Raw genomic sequence first — 21,762 nt, forward strand, 5'->3', positions numbered from 1 at the left:
TAGCGGTGAGAATGATCATTCACTCTGCTGGCAAGAGGTAGGGTCTCCTCAGCCATGATGTCCCGGATAGTCACTGTCAGTTTGTGTAGCAGACACCGAACTTCATCCTTTTCAGATCACAGTGAGAAAATGGGACTGACCTACTCATCCCTGGACATATTAACAGCAGTGCACTGAAAGTGTTGTGCTCAGCTCATTTAATCTGTAGTCCCCTCCTTCTCCAAAGGGGTTTTCTCCACTTTGGGAAGTTTGCAAGAAGCTCAAGAGTTATATGGACAACAGGAACTCAGATTTCCAAACAGAATTATGGGGTGGAGAGTATTAATACCCAGATTTACTGGAAGGCAAAGAATCCAGGATGGTTGAGACAATTGGACCTTCATAGGCAGATTCCATCTGCCTCAGGATCCTCTCATTAATTGGACCTTAATTCCACACACCCATGCCAGATATCTGATATTCCACAATATGACAACCCAGAGTTTAAAAGCAAACACTCGTTTTGTTTGTTCCAACTTTGTAAGACTTGCGGTTGCAGCATAAGAACATAAGAACAGCCCCACTGGATCAGGCCATAGGCCCATCTAGTCAAGCTTCCTGTATCTCACAGCGGCCCACCAAATGCCCCAGGGAGCACACCAGATAACAAGAGACCTGCATCCTGGTGCCCTCCCCTACATCTGGCATTCTTACTTAACCCATTTCTAAAATCAGGAGGTTGCGCATACACATCATGGCTTGTACCCCATAATGGATTTTTCCTCCAATCCCCTTTTAAAGGCGTCTAGGCTAGACGCCAGCACCACATCCTGTGGCAAGGAGTTCCACAGACCGACCACGCGCTGAGTAAAGAAATATTTTCTTTTGTCTGTCCTAACCCGCCCAACACTCAATTTTAGTGGATGTCCCCTGGTTCTGGTATTATGTGAGAGTGTAAAGAGCATCTCCCTATCCACTCTGTCCATCCCCTGCATAATTTTGTATGTCTCAATCATGTCCCCCCTCAGGCGTCTCTTTTCTAGGCTGAAGAGGCCCAAACGCCGTAGCCTTTCCTCATAAGGAAGGTGCCCCAGCCCCGTAATCAGCTTAGTCGCTCTCTTTTGCACCTATTCCATTTCCACTATGTCTTTTTTGAGATGCGGCGACCAGAACTGGACACAATACTCCAGGTGTGGCCTTACCATAGATTTGTACAACGGCATTATAATACTAGCCGTTTTGTTCTCAATACCCTTCCTAATGATCCCAAGCATAGAATTGGCCTTCTTCACTGCCGCCGCACATTGGGTCGACACTTTCATCGACCTGTCCACCACCACCCCAAGATCTCTCTCCTGATCTGTCACAGACAGCTCAGAACCCATCAGCCTATATCTAAAGTTTTGATTTTTTGCCCCAATGTGCATGACTTTACACTTACTGACATTGAAGCGCATCTGCCATTTTGCTGCCCATTCTGCCAGTCTGGAGAGATCCTTCTGGAGCTCCTCACAATCACTTCTGGTCTTTACCACTCGGAAAAGTTTGGTGTCGTCTGCAAACTTAGCCACTTCACTGCTCACCCCTGTCTCCAGGTCATTTATGAAGAGGTTGAAAAGCACCGGTCCCAGGACAGATCCTTGGGGCACACCGCTTTTCACCTCTCTCCATTGTGAAAATTGCCCATTACACCCACTCTCTGCTTCTTGGCCTCCAACCAGTTCTCAATCCAGGAGAGGACCTGTCCTCTAATTCCCTGACTGTGGAGTTTTTTCAGTAGCCTTTGGTGAGGGACCGTGTCAAACGCCTTCTGAAAGTCCAGATATATAATGTCTACGGGTTCTCCCGCATCCACATGCCTGTTGACCTTTTCAAAGAATTCTATAAGGTTCGTGAGGCAAGACTTACCCTTACAGAAGCCATGCTGATTCTCCCTCAGCAAGGCCTGTTCGTCTATGTGTTTTGAGATCCTATCTTTGATGAGGCATTCCACCATCTTACCCGGTATGGATGTTAGGCTGACCGGCCTATAGTTTCCCAGGTCCCCCCTCTTTCCCTTTTTAAAAATAGGCGTGACATTTGCTATCCTCCAATCTTCTGGCACCGTGGCCGTTTTGAGGGACAAGTTGCATACCTTAGTCAAGAGATCTGCAACTTCATTCTTCAATTCCTTAATAACCCTTGGGTGGATGCCATCAGGGCCCGGTGACTTATTGATCTTTAATTTATCAATGAGGTCTGAAACATCTTCTCTTTTAACCTCTATCTGACTTAACTCCTCGGTTAGGAGGGGCCGTTCGGGCAGCGGTATCTGCCCGAGGTCTTCTGCCGTGAAGACAGATGCAAAGAACTCATTTAATTTCTCTGCCATCTCTAAGTCTCCTTTTATCTCCCCTTTCCCTCCCTCACCATCCAGAGGGCCAACCGCTTCTCTGGCGGGTTTCCTGCTTCTAACATATTTGAAGAAGCTTTTATTATTCCCCTTAATGTTGCTGGCCATGCGTTCCTCATAGTCTCGCTTGGCCTCCCATAAGGGCCTCCCATAACACAGCATAAGGTGTTGGATGTGGTTGCTGGACAGCTTAAAACACAGCTGATGAACATTGTTCTTGTGTTTAGTTGATACCAAATGTGCCACTTTGTACCCAACATTGATTATGATCCCCTGTGTCCTAGCAGCCAAATTGTGTCTTCATATACACACACCTGTGACTTTAGTTGATGTATGCAAAAGCCAATAATTCATCCAAGGTCAACATTTGGCTTCCTGCTGACATACTCCCGGTGCCAAGCGCTACTGAGCATTAAGTATCAGTGATAGTTGTCACCCAAAACTGTTAGCATTAAGTCAGAAAGGGGAAGGCTAATATGCACTTTAAATAACTAATTTACCATTTCATTTAACCTGCATTTTGAAGAGTGGAAATGGTGTGAATGGGGTCCATGCCATCAAGTGTGTGTTCTATATGGACACTTCATGCTATCTTTGTGTTGAAGTGAAAGGAACATACCCTTTTCTCTACCAGGTGAAAATGCTCATCAGCCTGGACAATGTCTGGCCTGTCCTACGTTTTGCATTGTGTGCCAGAATTCTATATTTTGAAGCTCTCAATTCAAAATTGGTTCTGAGGAAGTACAAAAGCTTCTCAGGAGTTCCACAATGTTCAGGTGCTGTGAATTTGCCTCCTCTATCCTATTTGGCATATTTCTTTTTGAAATGTTACTATTTTGCATATTTTTACTCTGGTTATGCTAGTTATGGATCACACAGGACTCTGGAGTTCGACCTCCAGTCGTTGACTTTTTAGATTTTTAGCAAGCATTGCCCACAGGCATATCTTCTTAATCAACAAGGACTAGAACATACTATAGTAAAACTCCCAGTATAGGGGGGCCCCTGTATCCACAAAATCCCATATCTGCAGTTTCACTTCTGCTTCCTGTTAACCTCCATCTAATTTTTTTTAAGCAAAAATTTTATGAGCTGCTAAGCTTATAGCAACCTTGTTTAAGGAAGAATCTGTGCCTGGGTAAGTCCTAAAATCTTAAAGTCTTAAAATTGCACTAATGGGTGCACAGGGGGGCAGGCGTCCGGCATCCAATTGTACAGCACTCTCGATAGTGTGGCATCAAAAATTGCAAGAGTTCAGCTCCTTTTTCTTTCTCCAGCTTTACAGGACGTTCTGGTAAACTTGTTGAGTAGCACCTTCCAACCCCACAGTCTGGCCTTCTTGCCGAGACTTTTTGGCCACCTTGAGGCTGTGGTGACACTGGATGCACTTGGAGTCAGCAGTGGCTCAACAAGGTCTGATCTGAGTGCACTTTCTGATACAGCTCGTAGCCAGGGTTCATGATAGCTTCAAGCTGCAACAGCCACCCAGGCAACGTGGGCAACACAGGCCTCCACCTCTTCCATGTCACTCTTGCTCTTACCCTGGCCCTGCTTTTACCTCCTGATAATTACAGTATGTCCAATAATCTGGCACCACCTAGGTCCCCTAGATGCCAGATTATCAAAGTCCAAGATAGCGTAGTGGTTTAGAAGTTGGACTTAGACCTTGGGAATCCAAATCTCCACTCAGCCATGAAGCTTCCTGGGTGACCGTAACTATCTCTCAGCCTCACCTACCTGAAAGGGTTGTTGTGAGGACAAGAGAAGTAACCATGTAGACCACCGTGAGCTCTTTGGAGGAAGGACATAAAAAATGTAAAAAATAAATTTTTACAATATGAGAGCTAAGATTTTTAAGAAGCTGAATTTTGCTGCACCCAGTCTTTCATTTGATGCTTTTTCTTCCTTCACATAGCATGGCAACCTATGTACAGCACCACTGTTTGTCATCATACATTGTTAATTATGTGAAACTCAGGAAACTACAGATCAGTGTCAAAGGTGAGGCTGCTGTTTCGTGACCTAGCTAGAGATTTGGACAAATGGCAACCAAAATGAGTGGAGAAAGACCCAAGTTCAGCCACTGAGCACCTGCCTTGGAGGTCCTAGGTTCAATCCCTGCCTTGTCCAGGTAGGAAAGACCCTTGTCTGTGACTTTGGAGAGTCACTGCCAAGTCAAGGTAGAAAATACTGAGGTTGATGAACCCCACTGGTCTAACTCAAAATAAAATGTCTTCCTATATTCCTCTATAGTGGTCTCAGCCTTGCAACCCAAAGGAGAACAGTACACATGAATTGTGGGAAGCTATTAGGAAAAGTTACTTTTGTTTTTCTTTCAAGATCCATCTCTGAGGAAAAAAGCACGCTACTAGTGGTTCGTCTTTAATTTTGTTTCCAAGCTATGTCCCTAGGAAATAAGTTCTAATTTTAAGCTTGTGTCTAGCATGCCTACATGTAAGAGCATGTTCAACTGTATTCATTGGGGATTTTTTTAAAACGTCCAGTAGGTCCTAGGAGAAGCATTCCAAGCAAGAGCTAAAGATAGCAGAAATGGGGGGAAAGTCCTGCTATGAAATGTTTGCAGCCCATTCCTTGCTGCTCTGCTGGTCGTTTCTGTAACTTGATGTTATTACAGTTTGAGATTGAATAAAATGTGTAATTTCATTCTTCTTATGTGGTTCGTTATGCTTCATGGAATTGTTTCGCTTGTTGGGCACCCCCAAATTGTTGTGATGTTGAATCAACACACATCTTCTTACGTACTTCTCCCCTGACTTCCCCATCATAGTATTGATGTTGGGGAAGATCTGCACAAATTAGGTCTCACCGTGCTGAATGTAGCCCCCAGGTGTATAAAGCAGTTTGTGGCTTAATACATAATGTTGAGAGAACCTTCTTCCATCTAGCCCATCTCTTGGTGCCCCAAGCAGCTGTGCACAAAAGTCCATTGGACAGTGACCACGGCATAACAAGAATAACTGTAGTGTGCAATGCAATATACACAATACTCACATACACAGCTAGGTTCCAAACATCAGCAGTTTCAAAGAAGAAAGAAAAAGGAGAAATCCTTAAGGGGGCATGTAATTGCATGAAGGGAAGGGAACTGAAACATAAGAAAGTCAGGAGGGTTACCCAGGCAGTTAGTCCTCCTTAAGAGACCAAGGGCTGATCTCTTTACCTTTTAACCAGTGACAAAAGGAGTCTTAGACTCCCACACACTCACAATGGTCTTTCCAAAGGACCAAAAGATAGAACAAAAAGAATGTAGTCAATTTTGGCTACACACATGGCACAGAGGGGGTTTGTGAGTCAGTCGTCAGAGCAACCTGACACGGAGTTCAGGAGCTCTGCCACTCCACCCCCCTCCCATCCCAGCGCTCCCTACTCTGAGGGTGCCATAAACCTGCTTTACCGTACCTAGTGCTTGCACTAGGGCTCAGCACTAGTGCCGGTCCACTTTAGGATTGGGCCCTTAGTCATAGGACTGATTCCCCAGATTCATAACTGGAATGTAAGGCAAGAACTGAGGAGCAGCCATTGGACTGCAGCTTGATGTTCCTCAGAATGGCCGTTCAGAAGGATAGCACTTTTCTTTAGCCCTATGCGCTCTACTATATGCACCCTTTAACTCTTGTGCATAAGGATAGTGTATGCCCAGGTAATGTTGTAAACATTTTCAGATCAGCACACTGGCTTGACTCCAGCAAGGCACTTCAGGCACTCTGACATCTGTGGGTGCCAAGCAAGTGCCTAAGGATATATGCCACAAACAAAAGTTAGAGCATTTATATGTCTATTACAATATAGCCATCCATTTAATCCTGTTCATGTAACTTTAGGGCAATGGTTTTCAAACTCTCAGGGAGAGTTTGAACCGCAGTAAGTTTTGGTGGAGGCGGGGGGGGGGGAGGTGAAAAGCGAAAGTGGAGCGATAGTGCTCCACTTCCGCAAAACCGTTCCATTTTCACTTCTGATGAGCTGGAGAGCCCTGCAGACACTCGCGCAGGGCTCCCCGCACTCCAGGATGGCTGCTGCAGGGACTGGTGAGTGCAGCCTAACCCTAACCTCCTCCCTGCCTCCTCACTGCCTGCCCCCCCCCCTTTAAGGGGGCAGAGGCCAGGGCCTTCAGGCTGGGACATCGTGATGCCTCAGTTTGAAAACCACTGCTTTAGGTTGTAGTAGCCCTATGCTTCCTTATCTGAGTATAAGCATCATAGACATCAGTAAGTACCCTAGCAGCACAATCCTGTGCATGTCTACTCAGAAGTAAGTCCAATTGTGTCCAGTGAGATTTACTCACAAGTAAGTGTGCACAGGATTGCAGTGTAATCCTATCATTATGTGTGAACAAGGGTACTGAGGCCTATAAGCACCAAGGGTTAAGGGTTTCTGTGGAAAAAAAACCAGAGTTGAAATGGGTTGGAGTATTTTGAGTCATGACTATAGATCTGGTATAACTTGATCATGGATTCTGTTACACAACATGGTTCTTTGTCTGTATGTACAATAAATGTACATACTGCTTGTGTCTGCAGTGTTGGTTTCCTGAGTTTTTAAAGTATTTTTGATCGGAATACAATTTTGCTCCTAATTTCAGTATTGTTGTGCCAGGTTCATTTGTATGAATAAGAGCTTAGAGGAGTCACTAGTATGAACCTGAAACTATCTAAATGTGAAATAGGAGTTGGATTTTATCAGGGCCCATGAGAAGGGGGTACAAGGAGTAAATTGTGCCCAGTTCCTGCATCAAAAAGGGGACCCAGGAGCCAAAGGAGGGGCCCTGAAAACCTTCTAGCATCTTATATTTTCCTATCCCAGCTGGGCCCTTGAGAGGGGGGTGCAGGGGTTTCATTGTACCTGGACCTGGCATCCTGGGGGCCAAAGGAGGGGAGATGAAAATTTCTTGGGATCTTAGAAAATGTTTGCTTATATTGTGGGAAGTCTAGCATATGTAGTTTTATATTGCAGTTCATGGAAATTGTGATCTAATGATCGTATGAAATTATGATCCAAAGGAAAGGGACCCAAAAGAACCTTAGTATCCCAAAAGGGGACCAAAAGAAACTTTGTGCTCCCATATAAAATTCCTCCCAGAGTCCCTGGACCTTAAAGTCAGTGGACTGCAAGATAACCCAGTGATCTCAGACCTGGTTCCTTCCTATTGAATAAAAGGCCTTACTGTCTTATTGAAAAATAAAAAGGAATATGAATTTAAAATATACTCCCTGATGTTATATTCAGGAAAACTTTCCTGATCCCAAACTCAGTCTAAATCCTAGAATAAGTTTCTGTTAGTACATAGCATTTTAGAAAGTCTTGAGTTGGATTCCAAAGAATCTGTGAGTTAAGGCTTGAAGTGCATTGATGGAGTTTTGCCTGCTTGGAGCTGACTGCTCCTCCAACATCATGCAGAAGATCTTGCCAAGAGCAGAACGTCAGCGTGAAGAGGATCATCTCCAGAAACTAAACAAGTTGTCATGCTTATTAATGAGTCACTTGTTTTCCGTAGCCTTTCAACCAATTTTAGGAACACCTCCATATCCCGCCTCCTGTCGGGTTTTTGAAGCCTCCCATAAAAGTATCATAAAGTCTACAGAGAGAGTGTGTGTGTTTGTGTTAACTTCCCTTTGCTAGCAGATTAAAATATGCTCTCCTACACAGCTAGAGCTTTGAGGTTTTTGTTTCCAATGAGTAAGATTACAGCCTAAGACTGAATACAATGGGCTTACTTCTGAGTAAAATAACTCCATTTTCCAACACCTCTAGCTATAAGACATAATCATTTCCAGCTGGATGGGGACCCATAGGCACAGACAGTTTCCCTCCTGCAACTGCTAGAATTGTATATGCAGAGCCAGTTTTTTAAATGCTACGTGTCTGCCAATCATCTAGACAGGAATCCACTTCTCCCACCCATTATCCTTCTCCCCCCCCCCCACACACACACACTACCCATATCAGGATGCAGCACACACCCCACTGGCACAGCTGCATCAGTATTAGAAATCTGGATAGGACTGGGCCCTAAGATTAGTCACATGTCTCCTTTTTAAGCAGACTAATCATCATCCCAGCAACTCAGACAAGCCAGGTTATCTAGTTGTGTACAGGGGTACCTGTCTGAGCAACACAGCAATGTTTAGACAGCTTCTCCCACTGCAAGTGAAGTGATTTCACAGGCTGTCAAAAGGCTCACTTCTTACCTGAAGTCCTGGTTCAGGCTACAGAGAACAAAGACTCAGCTTTGGCCTCATGCCACAACTGAAACTTTGAGATTCTCCTGCTTCTTTCTCTTCATTTCCCCTTTCTACCTCCCCTCCTGCTATTACAAAACTCCCAGTTCTTCAGTTCATATTTCCCTTGGAAAACATTCCTGATTTCCCTATATCCTGCTCAGGGGCTGATTTGGTCTCTCGTGCTTCATATACACTATTATAGGTTGGCCCTCCTTATCCGTGGGTTCAGGACTTGCAAATTTGTTTCGACTTGGGTCAAGAAAGCCTCACTATACCTCAGCAACCCCTTGACACTTGTCATCTGCACTGATATGAAGTAATATTACATCTATGCAGGAAGTGTGATTGTTCAGGACCTTGTAAAATTGGGGTCACACATTATGCTAAATGCCCTTGCATATTTGAGTTAGTTTTGTTTTATTAACAGTAATGGGGTGGGGGGAAATCTGGATCAATATCACAACAAGGTAGGAGGGCTTTTTCTTTCTATCTGGTCCCAATCTGGACTGGGAGATCCTCACAGCTGCTGTTTTCCCAAGGAGAGAAGCTCCCCCTGGGTTTTTATCCGGACTGCCTAACAGGAATTCAGGTGTGTTGCTAGAAAAGGCTGAAGCTAGAATGCTAAAGATCAGAAAATAGCACATAAACCCTAATCTTTACTAAAACACATGATACAGAGAAAGATTACCTCTTTTTAGACAACTGGAAATGACATTGAAATCTAAATTATAGTATTCACTGGAGAATGATTTGCCCCCTTTGGGGAAGTCAGGTAGACACATGGCAAAAAAAACCCTTTCCAGGAGGTGTAGCTCACACATCAGACAGTGTAGTTAGACAAGATTTCAGTAGCTGAAGGAAATTCCACTTTAATTTAGAAAAAGAAACACCTCCCATTGTGCAACAATGATGACCATTCTCTTTCTGAAACTAACATACCCACAGGTAACAAATGACATTCAATAGCAGAAAGAGTTTGAGCATTTGGCATTCCTTCTGTTGCAATTTACAGTTTGTGTCTTATATGACTGCAGAAGGAACGTTTTGGTTTTGAAATAAAGAAATGTATGCATGCTTGTGTATGTCCTGGTTTTAAAAAAAATCCATAGATAACATCCCTCTTGCAGACACAACAAAGACACAACAAGGGTACCATTTTGAAACCAGGGGAGGCAATTTCACTGTTCCGGAACAAGCTCTTAAAAATGGTTCTGCATGCTGGAATCTGGATAAAAGCATCTGCTTATGGGGGGGCCTGTTAATTGGTGTCTCTGACATCATGATTCCACCCAACCCCTGAAAAAGATTTGCAACTTTTTTTCCCTCTTCCAGGCAAACCTCATATGAACAACACCCAAACGCACACAAAGAAACTGTTTAATAGCAGTAGCTCTACTGGTGGTGGGCAGAGATACAGGGTCTATGGGATTGGAGTCCAGTTCTAGAATACTGTCCTCTGGGAAGTATATCCAGCATCAGGTCTGGTAGCTTTTCTGCACCTGGAGATGAAGTACTTATCTTCCCAAGCCTTTTTAGATCTTTCTGGGTTTTAGGTCTAATGGTTTTTATTTGTTTAATGCTGAGGACGTTGTCCTTTCTACTGGCTTTTGATGGTTTTTGTCTGAAGTTCTCATGTGTTTTTGGATTACTGAAAACCAGTGTTGACTCTGAAAGTCTGATGACTGAAGAGCAGGATGATCGCTATATTAAATACATGATTTTGCCCACAGTTGTCTGAAGTGGGTATGGTTCCAGCACAGGTTGGCCACATCTGCTGCTAGTGAGAACTTGACTTGAGCATGCAGGTGAATCCCATTTAAGCCACCTAACAAATAAGCCTGTCTTTAGTAATAGCACTTCCATTATTCCCTAAGTAATCGTTTCATGTGTTGTGTAACATTACTCTGTCACATGATGAAATCAACAGCTGGCTACTCTGAGCTATAATGAACCCTTCGAATGCCCAGACATTTGGAGTGTGGGAGGAAGTAGGGTGTTTAAAAAGGGTGACTTGTGTAGTGTTAAAAGCGCAGCACAGATTTGGAAGCAGGTGCTGGAAGAGTCAAAATAGTGTTCTCTCCTTGATGGAGAGGGTGTTTACTTAAGCGAAGATGTTTGCATTGCAGAATTCTGTTTTGTCACAGAAGGCTCTTTTCTGTTGCTCAGATTATCCCTTGCTGCTGGAGCACTTGGGCCTGACAGTCAGAAATCCAACCAGTGACGCTTTTCCAAGCATGATGCAGTTATGGGAGATGTTTACTTGATGGATTTCTGTCTTGACATGCAGCTAAGCAAGGCATGGGAGCTCAGCCAGAAAATAATGGTACATTTGCACTGAATTGCCTCTCCCCACTCCGTTACGCCCTCCCACCGCCCACCTCCTGCACCGACACAAACATACCCCATCTGGGAATGGATCTGGTGCCACCAGGCCAGCACGTCCTTGCACACAGGCCCAGCCGGGTCTCAAATAGCTGCAAACGTGCTTTACAGCATGTTTGTGCTGCTCCTTGGCCAGTTCAAGGGGCCTGTGCCAGCTTATCCCCTTACTCTGAGTCGCCCTCCAGCTGGCACCTACTTTGTGCTGGATACAGCGCAAGCCACTCAGCCTGGCTGTTTCAGTGCAAGTTTCAGTGCAAGATTGGGCTGCCCATGGGTTTTATAGCATAGCCGTAATCATGTTCTTTTGAGAAATTTAGGGCACAGTCCAAACCTGCACTGGAGCAGGCAAGCCAGAAGGCTTGCACTGCATCCAATGCAGGTTCATTGGGTGCAGCAGCTCAGCCAGGGGCAAGGGGAAGCCCTTCCTCTTACCCCTGGGTAAGGGCTACGCACCCCAATGGGTCTCCTTGGACCTGCGCCACCTCTGGAGGTGGCACAAGTCCGAGGAGAGCGGAGCAGCTCAAAGCCGTTCCATTCTCCCTGGGGATGGGTTGGGATCTGGCATAACCACTGGGCCCAGCCCTGCCCGCAGCTCCCCAAGCACCCGCCCCCAGGGCCGCCCATTGCCTGCCCTCCCCCTGTCTCCTCCACGCCCCCATGCCTACCTTCACCACTTTTGTCAGCGTGGGTGCGCTGGCGCAAGGGATAGGGAGGAAGCAGCTGCGGAAACCTCCGCCGGCCTCCGTGTGTCAGCACATCTGGATGCACTGACGCAGCTTCCTCCCACAGAGGCACAAACCTGCTTTACGGCACGTTTGCAATCCTCCAGGGGCTCCAATGCAGGCATAACTGCCGGTTAGGATGGCACCCTTAGAGTGAAAGTAAGGAAAACATTAATCCAGTACACTCGGTGTTCAATGCATTTTGAGCTATCACCATTTATCGGAACCTGTTTATGAAGTTGATCATTCAACCAAGAGATTAAACTGTATGCAAGACTGAAGCACTTCATTCACTAATGTTGCACCTAGAGAGAGAAATAGAGTTTACTGAATTAAGTCCGTGCCAGCAACTGGCAGCTCCTTTCAGTTCCTGCTGCTGGATCAGAATATATTTGAATATACTAAATGTTATATTTTCTCCCTTTATACATACATACGCACACACATAAGGTTGGGTGCAGATATGGTTATGTGGGAGGAGTCATAGCTCAGTGGTAGAGCACATACGCTTCATTTACACATTTTGTAGAAAATGCAATTTTGTAGAATTGCAGAAAATCCTAAGTTTGATCCCTGGCATCTCTAGGTAGGACTGGGAAAGAAGTCTGTCTGAAGCACTGCAGAGCTGCTGCCATTCAGTGCTGACAACACGGAGAAAGACAGACCAATAGCCTGACTCAGTAAATAGCAGTTTTCTACATTTCATTGTTGTTTTTCTGCTTTTTATTCTTGACGGCATTATCTTAACTTTGTTGTTTCTCTGTCACTTTTTTATTTGTTGTATGTTTGGTATTATTTTTATGATGGTTAATTTTGAATTTTGCCATGTAAGATGCCCTTGAAATTTTTCACACTGGAAGGGTGAGATAAAAGAACATAAGAACAGCCCCACTGTATCAGGCCATAGGCCCATCTATTCCAGCTTCCTGTATCTCACAGCGGCCCACCAAATGCCCCAGGGAGCACACCAGATAACAAGAGACCTGCATCCTGGTGCCCTCCCTTGCATCTGGCATTCTGGCATAAAAGTGCATCAATTAACTGGGTATCATAACTTGATTACACTGCTGTTAATCTTGTTGAAGGCATTTGTGAAAACAGCACATTCTAGGATTGAAAAATGAAGGAGAAAGTATCAAAAATGGGATCACATGCATTTTCTCATGTATAAAGCAGCTCTGAAGCAAATTATGAAGCAAATCATCCTTGTAACACTTCATGCCAATTTCAAGATGTAGGAATGTACATTATCCTTATTTTGAAATACAAGTTTGAAAATAAACAGGTTGTATCCAAAGTACTGTTAGTTTATTTACTTTTCTCATTTTTATACCACGCTTCCTCCAAGGAGCTCAGGTGGTGTGCATGGTTCCTTCCCTCCGCTTGTCATTACAACAACCCTGTGATGTCGGCTAGGCTAAGAGATCATGATTGGCCCAAGATCACCCAAGAAGCTTCATGACTGTGCTGGGTTTTGAACCTGGGTCTTCCAGGTCTAAGCCTAACACCAGAACTGCTATACCCTCCTGGCAGTTATAAACACCCTTGAAATCAATGAGGCAAGCTAGTCATGGACAACTTAAGTCCTCTTAATTTTAATGTAATCATGATGACTTTCTCTGGACAGAACCCTCCAGTGTCACTGCTCTGTTTTCACAGAAAATAGAAAGCCTGAAAGAAAATTTCCCACTTGTATAAAACCTGAATCAAATGGATTCTGCACAGTTGTAATCAGGGTGGAGAGTTTTTGCAGTTCTATAAAATTTATACCCATTTTAGTTTTTAGGCCAGGTCACTTGGTAAACGCATGGAAACTATTGATGTCTGTAATTAAATTGTTGCTATGTCTCCAACAGGGACAAATGCTAAACATGGACTCCGCTGTAAGGCATGCAAGCTGAGCATTCACCACAAATGTGCAGAGAGCATTGGACAGCAACGCTGCATGGGCAAACTGGTAAGCCATGTCACTGGTAATGTGTCAGAAACTGAACCAAATGCAACTACAGGCGAGGCTGGGCAAAGTTTCCCTCCAGTCAGCCCTCTTAGCTTTGGTTGAGTTAAAGAAGCACACTGGTGGTTCATTGGAGCTGCAGACACAAAAGCCATGCCAGCTTTATGACATCGAAGAAGCTCGTGCAGGCGCAGTTTGCCTCAAATTGTGATTTGGATTTTTCTTAGCATGTTGATTGAAATTTTGATCTTATCTTCAATATGGATTTTGCAGTATCCTCTTTTCAGTATGTCTGTATCCTTAAATAATTGAAATGCAAATAGTTGCTATTGATAAATATAGAACAAGGTTCTATCATTCATTCCTTCTTAAATGTCTTATTAATTGAGAACAGAAGCTAGATGGTCTTGCATTTGTGTAAACGTAAATAGGAAGAATGGTAGGAAATCAACCTACTAGATCTCACGTATATCTTTTGGAGTTCTTGGATACTGGTCTGATACTTGCCATTACAGAATATAATAAAGAACGTAAGAAGAGTCTGTGGGTGAGGCCAAAGGCCCATCCAGTTCATCATCCTGTTTCCCATAGTAGCCCACCTGTTGCCTACGGAAAGCCTACAAACTGGGGACGATGGCACCCCCCTTCCACCTGTGACAGACTGCTTGTGAACCTGGAGCATAGCCGCTGGCATACTTAGAGGGGTCAAGGGGAGCAAGTGCCACTGGGATGCACGCCTGCAGAGGTGGCTTGCCTCTCATGGCAAGCACTTGGAGCAGTCGCACACTGCTCTGAGCAGCAACTGCTTTTTTTGCTTGTTTTTCATAGCGAAAAAGCAGTTGGCACTCAAGAACCTGCTCCCCCTTGCAGTCATTTGAAGCAGTTTGCGCGCTGCTCTGAACAGCCACCCGCATTTTCCCGCTTGTTTTCAAAGCAAAAGGAGCGAGTGGCCACTCTGAGCCAGGAGCACAAGTAAGCACAGACATCATGACCAGTAATCATTAACAGATCTGCCCTACACAGATTTGTTAATTCCTTTTTTAAAGAAATCTAAGATCGTGATCTCCAGATATCTTGTGGAAGTGAGTTCCACAGATTAATAATGTGCTTCATTTTGTCTATCCTAAATCTTTTGCTGGTTAGTTTCATTGAACGACCAGGATGCTAAATGAACTTAGCTTTTGTGTAGCATTTTCTGAATCTACAAAATGATTCACATATATTTTGATGTAGCCCTTAAATCAACCCTGTAAGCCAATGGTTCCCAGTGGTCAACTGGTGACTCCCTTGACCTGCTGGGCCATTGGCTGCGGCTCCCTATTGGGGCTACAATCCTGTACATTGCATAGGGTGGTGGGTTTTTTGCAAGGATTCCATGGCTCCCCGGGCTGGTTTCCATGGTTCCACTGGGAGTCATGACTCACAGTTTGGGAAACACTGCTGTAATTATCCTCATATTGCAGTTGAGGCTGAAAGGGAGTGGGTTGGCCTCTTAGACTGCGGTCCTGTCCACATTTACCTGAGAATAAGACTTATTGAAATCAGCAGGACTTACTTCTGTGTTGACATGCCTAGGATCGCGCAGTTAGTGAGTTAGTAGCAGAGTGATATTCGAACAAATGAAGTCCTGATTTGTACCTCAGTTCCTTATGCTACATCAGGTCTCAAGCTTCCATCAAACCATACCACACTATGGTTTGTGCTAATCTTAGTTAAAAGTGCAAGCTCTCCAGAGTGCATGGAGGCTGCTTAAAACAACAGTTATAAAGGCCCAGCAGAAGTGTAAACCGCAAAGGAAGTAGGGCTCCACTAAGTCCAGGAGGGTGCCCTCATGGCTAACCAGCCGAGATAGAGAGGCCCTAAAGGGCAAGGAAGCTTCCTTCCGTAAATGGAAGCCTTGCCCTAATGAGGAGAATTAAAAGTAAAAAACAGTGGCAAAAGAAATGTAAGAAGGTGATACAGGAGGCCAAGAGAGACTATGAGGAACACATGGCCAGCAGCAGTAAGGGGAATAATAAAAGCTTCTTCAAGTATGTTAGAAGCAGGAAACCCACCAGAGAAGCGGTTGGCCCTCTGGATGGTGAGGGAGGGAAAGGGGAGATAAAAGGAGACTTAGAGATGGCAGAAAAATTAAATGAGTTCTTTGCATCTGTCTTCACGGCAGAAGACCTCGGGCAGATACCGCTGCCCGAACGGCCCCTCCTGACCAAGGAATTAAGTCAGATAGAGGTTGAAAGAGAAGATGTTTCAGGCCTAATTGTCAAATTAAAAATCAATGTCACCGGGCCCAGATGGCATCCACCCAAGAGTTATTAAGGAATTGAAGAATGAAGTGGTTGATCTCTTGACTAAAATATGCAACTTGTCCCTCAAAGTGGCCACAGTGCCAGAGGATTGGAGGATAGCAAATGTCACACCGATCTTTAAAAAGGGAGGGATTGGGGACCCGGGAAACTATAGGCCGGTCAGCCTAACATCTATTCCAGGTAAGGTGGCGGAACGCCTCATCAAAGACAGAATCTCAAAACACATAAACGAACAAGCCTTGCTGAGGGAGAATCGGCATGGCTTCTGTAAGGGTAAGTCTTGCCTCACATTAGAATTCTTTGAAAAGGTCAGCAGGCATGTGGATGCTACAGAACCAGTGGACATTATATATCTGGACTTTCAGAAGGTGGTTGACACGGTCACTCACCAAAGGCTACTGAAAAAACTCCACAGTCAGGGAATTAGAGGGCAGGTCCTCTCATGGATTGGGAACTGGTTGAAGACTAGGAGACAGAGAGTGGGTGTCACTGGACAATTTTCACAATGCAGAGAGGTGAAAAGCGGTGTGCCCCAAGGATCTGTCCTGGGACCGGTGCTTTTCAGCCTGTTCATAAATGACCTGGAGAAAGGGTTGAGCAGCGAGGTGGCTAAGTTTGCAGACAACACCAAGCTTTTCCAAGTGGTGAAGACCAGAAGCGGTTGTGAGGAGCTCCAGAAGGATCTCTCCAAACTGGCAGAATGGGCAGCAAAATGGCAGATGCGTTTCAATGTAAGTAAGTGTTAAGTCATGTACTTTGGGGGGGGAAATCAAAACTTTACATATAGGCTAATGGGTTCTGAGCTGTCTGAAAGATCAGGAGAGGGATCTTTGGGCGGTGGTGGACAGCTCAATGAAAATGTCAACCCAATGTGCAGCGGCAGTGAAGAAGGCCAATTCTATGCTTGGGATCATTAGAAAAGGTATTGAGAACAAAATGGCTAATATTATAATACCGTTGTACAAATCGATGGAGTATTGTATCCAGTTCCGGTCAGCACATGTCAAAAAGGACATAGTGGAAATGGAAAAGGTGCAAAAGAGAGTGACTAAGGGTGCAATCCTAACACTTTATGTCAGAGCAATGCAACTCTGAGGTAAGGGAACAAACATTCCTTACTTTGAGGAGGCCTCCATGAGTGCCACCTTACTGCAGGATGCAGCACATGTCCCATTGGCACCGCTATGCCAGTGCTGGAAAGCACTGACATAAGGGGTTAGGATTGCACCCTAAGATGATTACTGGGCTGGGATACCTTCCTTATGAGGAAAGGCTATAGCGTTTGGGCCTCTTCAGCCTAGAAAAGAGACACCTGAGGGGGAACATGATTGAGATACAAAATTATGCAGGGGATGGACAGAGTGGATAGAGAGATGCTCTTTACCCTCTCACACAACACCAGAACTAGGGGACGTCCACTAAAATTGAGTGTTGGGAGCTACTTGTCTTCATTCGTTTCCTATCTGCTCAGTACTCACTTTCATAAATTCGCTTCCATAGTGTAGCAGACTTCTGAGGTAGAGCAACAAACAACTGTGGTTTGTCAATTCAGACACAGTAGGCAAACTAGTTAGCACTTACTGTGGTTTATAAACCAGCTTCAAACCAGGCTGATATTCTGACTTGGCAGCTCCTCACAAACTTTAATCGTATATTAGTTTAAGTTCAGAAATAACGATTAAAGATGATTTGGCATTATGTCTGAATTCGGCCTTTTCTTGCTGACTCAATCCCATGATTTAGGAGTAGAGATGAAGCAACTGACTGTTGTACGAGGAATCTTCTTTGTGTAATTAGTATCTAGTTAGGCTGATCTCATTTTAATTTTTCTTCCAGTTTTAAATGACAAGTGGAAGTATTTTTCTTCCATCAGGCTTTTCACTCTTCTTATTCTATCAATGGGTTTATTGATGCATTTTTATTGGCATGATGGGCATAGCGATCAAATTTTTAAAAGCCCAACTAGGAAGAGAAGCATTCACAGTACGCTCAGTAAAATGTGACAAACATTTCTCTTGAGATTAAATGCTGAAGTGCCACAATCAACTGGTTGTTTCCAAAGAAAGTTAATCATGACTCTACACCATTTGAAATCAATCAGATAAGTTAGTCATGGCTAACTGAAGCCATTCATTGAGTCAAGGACTAATTTTTCAGGACCAGTCAAGACTGATTTTTCTATTAATTCAGTCCTATATGTGTATATGATGCAATCCAATATTATCTAGCCTTGTGAATTGGGTCCCATATAGATTCAGTGACTCCCTAAGTACCATCTTTGCTGTGAAAAGTAATGTTGTGATACTTGAGAAAAAGCTAAGGCTATAAGAGATGTTCTCTGCATCAATCATGTTGATGAAATGCTTGTCACATGTCTGTTCTCTTTCTCTCTCTAGCCCAAGGGTTTTCGCCGTTACTACAGCTCTCCATTACTCATCCATGAGCAGTTTGGCTGCATCAAAGAAGTGATGCCTATTGGTAAGTTCTGAAGGAGGGTCATTTGTTTTCCTCCATTTCAGTTTGTCACATTGAGGCTATTAGCAGCACCACATGGATTTTGGCCATGATGCTTGCTTAGAGCAAGACTTTAACCGATTTGCCCCCCAGTTGGAGGAGACCTTCTGAAATAAGACAGATGAAAGAGCAAGCATGAGGGGCAGATCCATAGAAAACACTCCACAGAGATAAGCAAAACTTGGAACTTGCAAGAGCAGGAGGCATCATCTGGTGGTTGAGCTGAAGGGTGCCCAAAGAATTGCTAAGCAGGAGTTGTCCTGGTTGAATTCTGGATGGGAGACTGAAACTGACAAAGCTGTTGTGTGAGGTCAGAGCCAGGAGGAGTTGCTGATGTGACCTCACTGTGAGACAGCAACGGACTCAAAAGTGATGCTGCAGGAATGCAGAAGAGTGTGGAAAGTCTGCTTCCAAGAAAGAAATATTAACAGCTTGGCCAACCTGCTGCTGCTCCTGCTGGAAGCTTGGAAGGCATATCCAGATACCCGTTATGATGACCACACCATGAAGGATTCCATCTGGAAGGGTCTATGAGTTGTTCATAGAACTATCATTGTAAAAAAAAACAAAAAAAAAACTAATTTGTAAAAATGAGTTCAGTATAACCAGCTTATGTGAATTGCCTTGAGTCAGTGAGAAAGATGGTATACAAATGTTGCTGCTGCTGCTGCTGTAGTAACAACAGCAACAGCCTAAGCAGCTTTGTAAGGTCTTGAGGAAGATGTGCTAGGTTGCAAACCATGAGAAAGGTAACAAGGTGAGAAAGGTAACCAATTGAGCAGGGGGAGACAAACAGAACTCACCCATCCAGTACAGTCCAATTTCCTGCTTAATTTATAGGAAACTGTCTCTGGTCCACCTAGCTCAATATTGATGACACTGTTCTTAAGGGTTTTAGACAGGAATTTTTCTCTACCTAACCTGTGGATGCCAGGGTTTTCAAAGCATGTGCTCTCCCACTGAGCAATAACCCTCTACAATTCATTAGTGGGGAGAGGACAGCATTTGGATGTGTCCACCACAGCACCCAAAATGTCTTGGACCAGTCCTGAATTTCTTAAGAGACCAAGATGACTACCGAGATTTGGGTTGCTGCAGCATCACAAAAGTAAATATAGCCTTGCACCCAGCAAAGACATGTCTGCAACTCCTGATTGAAGAAAAGCAGCAGGAAGAAGGGACTGAAGGGCGGAACTGGAAACTGCAGAGAAGTCAGTGGGGAAAGAGATCAGAATATCTTGCCTATATATCACATCTCCCTTGAGAATCATAGCCTCCCCAACTGCTTTTTATCTTACTGCAGATTACACTTTTATCCCATCTTTCTTTGAAGGAACCAAGGGTTGTGGACATGATTGTCCCCACCCCCTTTTGTATCCTCACAGCAATTCTGTGAGGTTGGTCAGTTAGGCTGAGAGTTGATAACTTGTCCAAGGTCAGCCTCAGGACTGAGAAGTGATTTGAACTCAGCCCTCCCCAGTTGTAGTTCAGTACTCTCACTACTACCGCACATTAGCTCTCTTTAGATGCTCAGCAGAGACTAGTACTCCAGCCAGGTTTGAAAATATGTATATAATTTGTTCCTCAGCACAGGATGAGAAGTGAGCATACCTCTTGAAAGGATAGATTATGTTTATCAGCGGAGATGGGGGAACTTGCTGGATCTTTTCTTTCTCCCTGTTTATCCGTTTTTTGCCTCATTTGCAGCTTGTGGCAATAAAGTCGACCCTGTCTATGAAACACTTCGCTTTGGAACTTCCTTAGCCCAGAAAACCAAGAAAGGCAGTTCTGTGAGTAGTTCTGATTCATCAGTGAGGAATTCTGTAACTATGCTAGTTTTATTTTTAAGCTTTTAATATGATCAGATTTGATATGATTGGGATGGCCCACCTGTGATGATGTTTGTTTTCATACATTGCTGTTAACATACATGGTGCATTACAGGAGATTATAAACAAAATGGACCAACCAAAGACAATTAATTCCCTCCCCCATGTGCTTACAATCTCCATTTCAATTTAGAAATATTCATGGGGGAGTGGCGAGATGGACAACAGAAGAAAGGGAGGGAAGAAAGAAGCAAAGTTAGGAAAAAACAGAATGAAGAGAGAGACAAAGGGTAGAATGTGAAAACATGTGCTTAGGCTTTTGTGATGAGGAAGACTACAGAGTTAATCAAAGTGTTGAAATAAGGACCAACTTGAAAGAGAGGGAGAGAAGCAGGCTAGAGTCACAACCAAGAAGGAATTTGGAAAGCCATCGCAAAAGCCCAAATGATGGTGCTGTGAGGCAAACTGTCCTGCAGTAGTATCTGGCTGGCATGACAAGCAAGACAAAAAAGGCAGTCTGAAATAACCGTAAGAGAGAGAAACAGAAAGTGAACAGATGGGGAATCCTATTTTATGGCTTTGATTTTAGAACACTGATATGCCACAAGAAAAACACGGCCAGAACTATTTTGATCATTACAGGAAAATCCAACCATTTCAAAACAATTGGAATATGTGCTTCTGTATAGCAAATGGATTTGCTATATGCAGTATGGGCATGTCTGTGAATGGTAACCAGTGCTTCCAAGAAACCTTGAAGTGGTAGGTTTATGATTCTGTAGTGACTATACTGGCAGGATACAAAGAGCACAGCTCCAGTAATCCTTAGGGCTTGGTACAAGGGCAGAAGGGATCTCTCATGCACAAGTTCCCCATCTCTCCTCCGTCTGAGTCAAATCTGCCTTTAGCTCTTTAGCTCTGGCATGCACCACTGGCACTGATGCAGACCTGACCTGGACTCTCTTCAGCAGTGCCACATGGTATAACATGCGGTTTGATTAACCATTAAGCTCAATACAGTGGGCCCTTGGTATCCACAGGGATCCATTCCAGGATCCCCATGGATATCAAAATCTGCAGATCATTAAATCCATGCAGGAGGGTGCAGCACTACAATAACTTACATGGGACAACACATGGCTGTCTGGAGGTTGCACGTGGCCTCCTAGCCTCCTCAGAACACCCCCAGACTCAACCAGAAGTCACCAGTGTGAACTGGAAGTGACTTTGTGTCTGGGAAGTCCTCTGAAGCCCTCCAGCTGCAGCCTTGGCATCCACAGATGCTCAAGCCCACATTTAACGAGGGTCAAATGAACACTACAGAACACAGCCCTAGGCAAATTAGAAACCCCTTCTATCCAGTGATTGTTTGGAATTGCCTCTGGGCAAAGTGTGTTCCTCCTGCTACCTTTGCTGGGCTTCTTTAGTATAATTCTCTGTATGAT

General features: G+C 44.3%; 1 protein-coding gene across 1 annotated transcript in view; it reads left to right on the forward strand.

Moving 5' to 3' along the window:
- STAC (SH3 and cysteine rich domain) overlaps positions 1-21,762 on the forward strand; it is a 78,452-nt gene that overhangs the window by 43,513 nt on the left and 13,177 nt on the right. The window contains exons 3-5 of the mRNA XM_066631022.1: positions 13,571-13,671; positions 18,371-18,452; positions 20,196-20,311. Of these exons, the coding sequence (XP_066487119.1) occupies positions 13,571-13,671; positions 18,371-18,452; positions 20,196-20,311 (299 nt within the window). The remainder of the gene's footprint in view (positions 1-13,570; positions 13,672-18,370; positions 18,453-20,195; positions 20,312-21,762) is intronic.

Source organism: Tiliqua scincoides, chromosome 5 (genome assembly GCF_035046505.1).
Source record: "Tiliqua scincoides isolate rTilSci1 chromosome 5, rTilSci1.hap2, whole genome shotgun sequence".
In the NCBI taxonomy this organism is placed as follows: Eukaryota; Metazoa; Chordata; class Lepidosauria; order Squamata; family Scincidae; genus Tiliqua; species Tiliqua scincoides.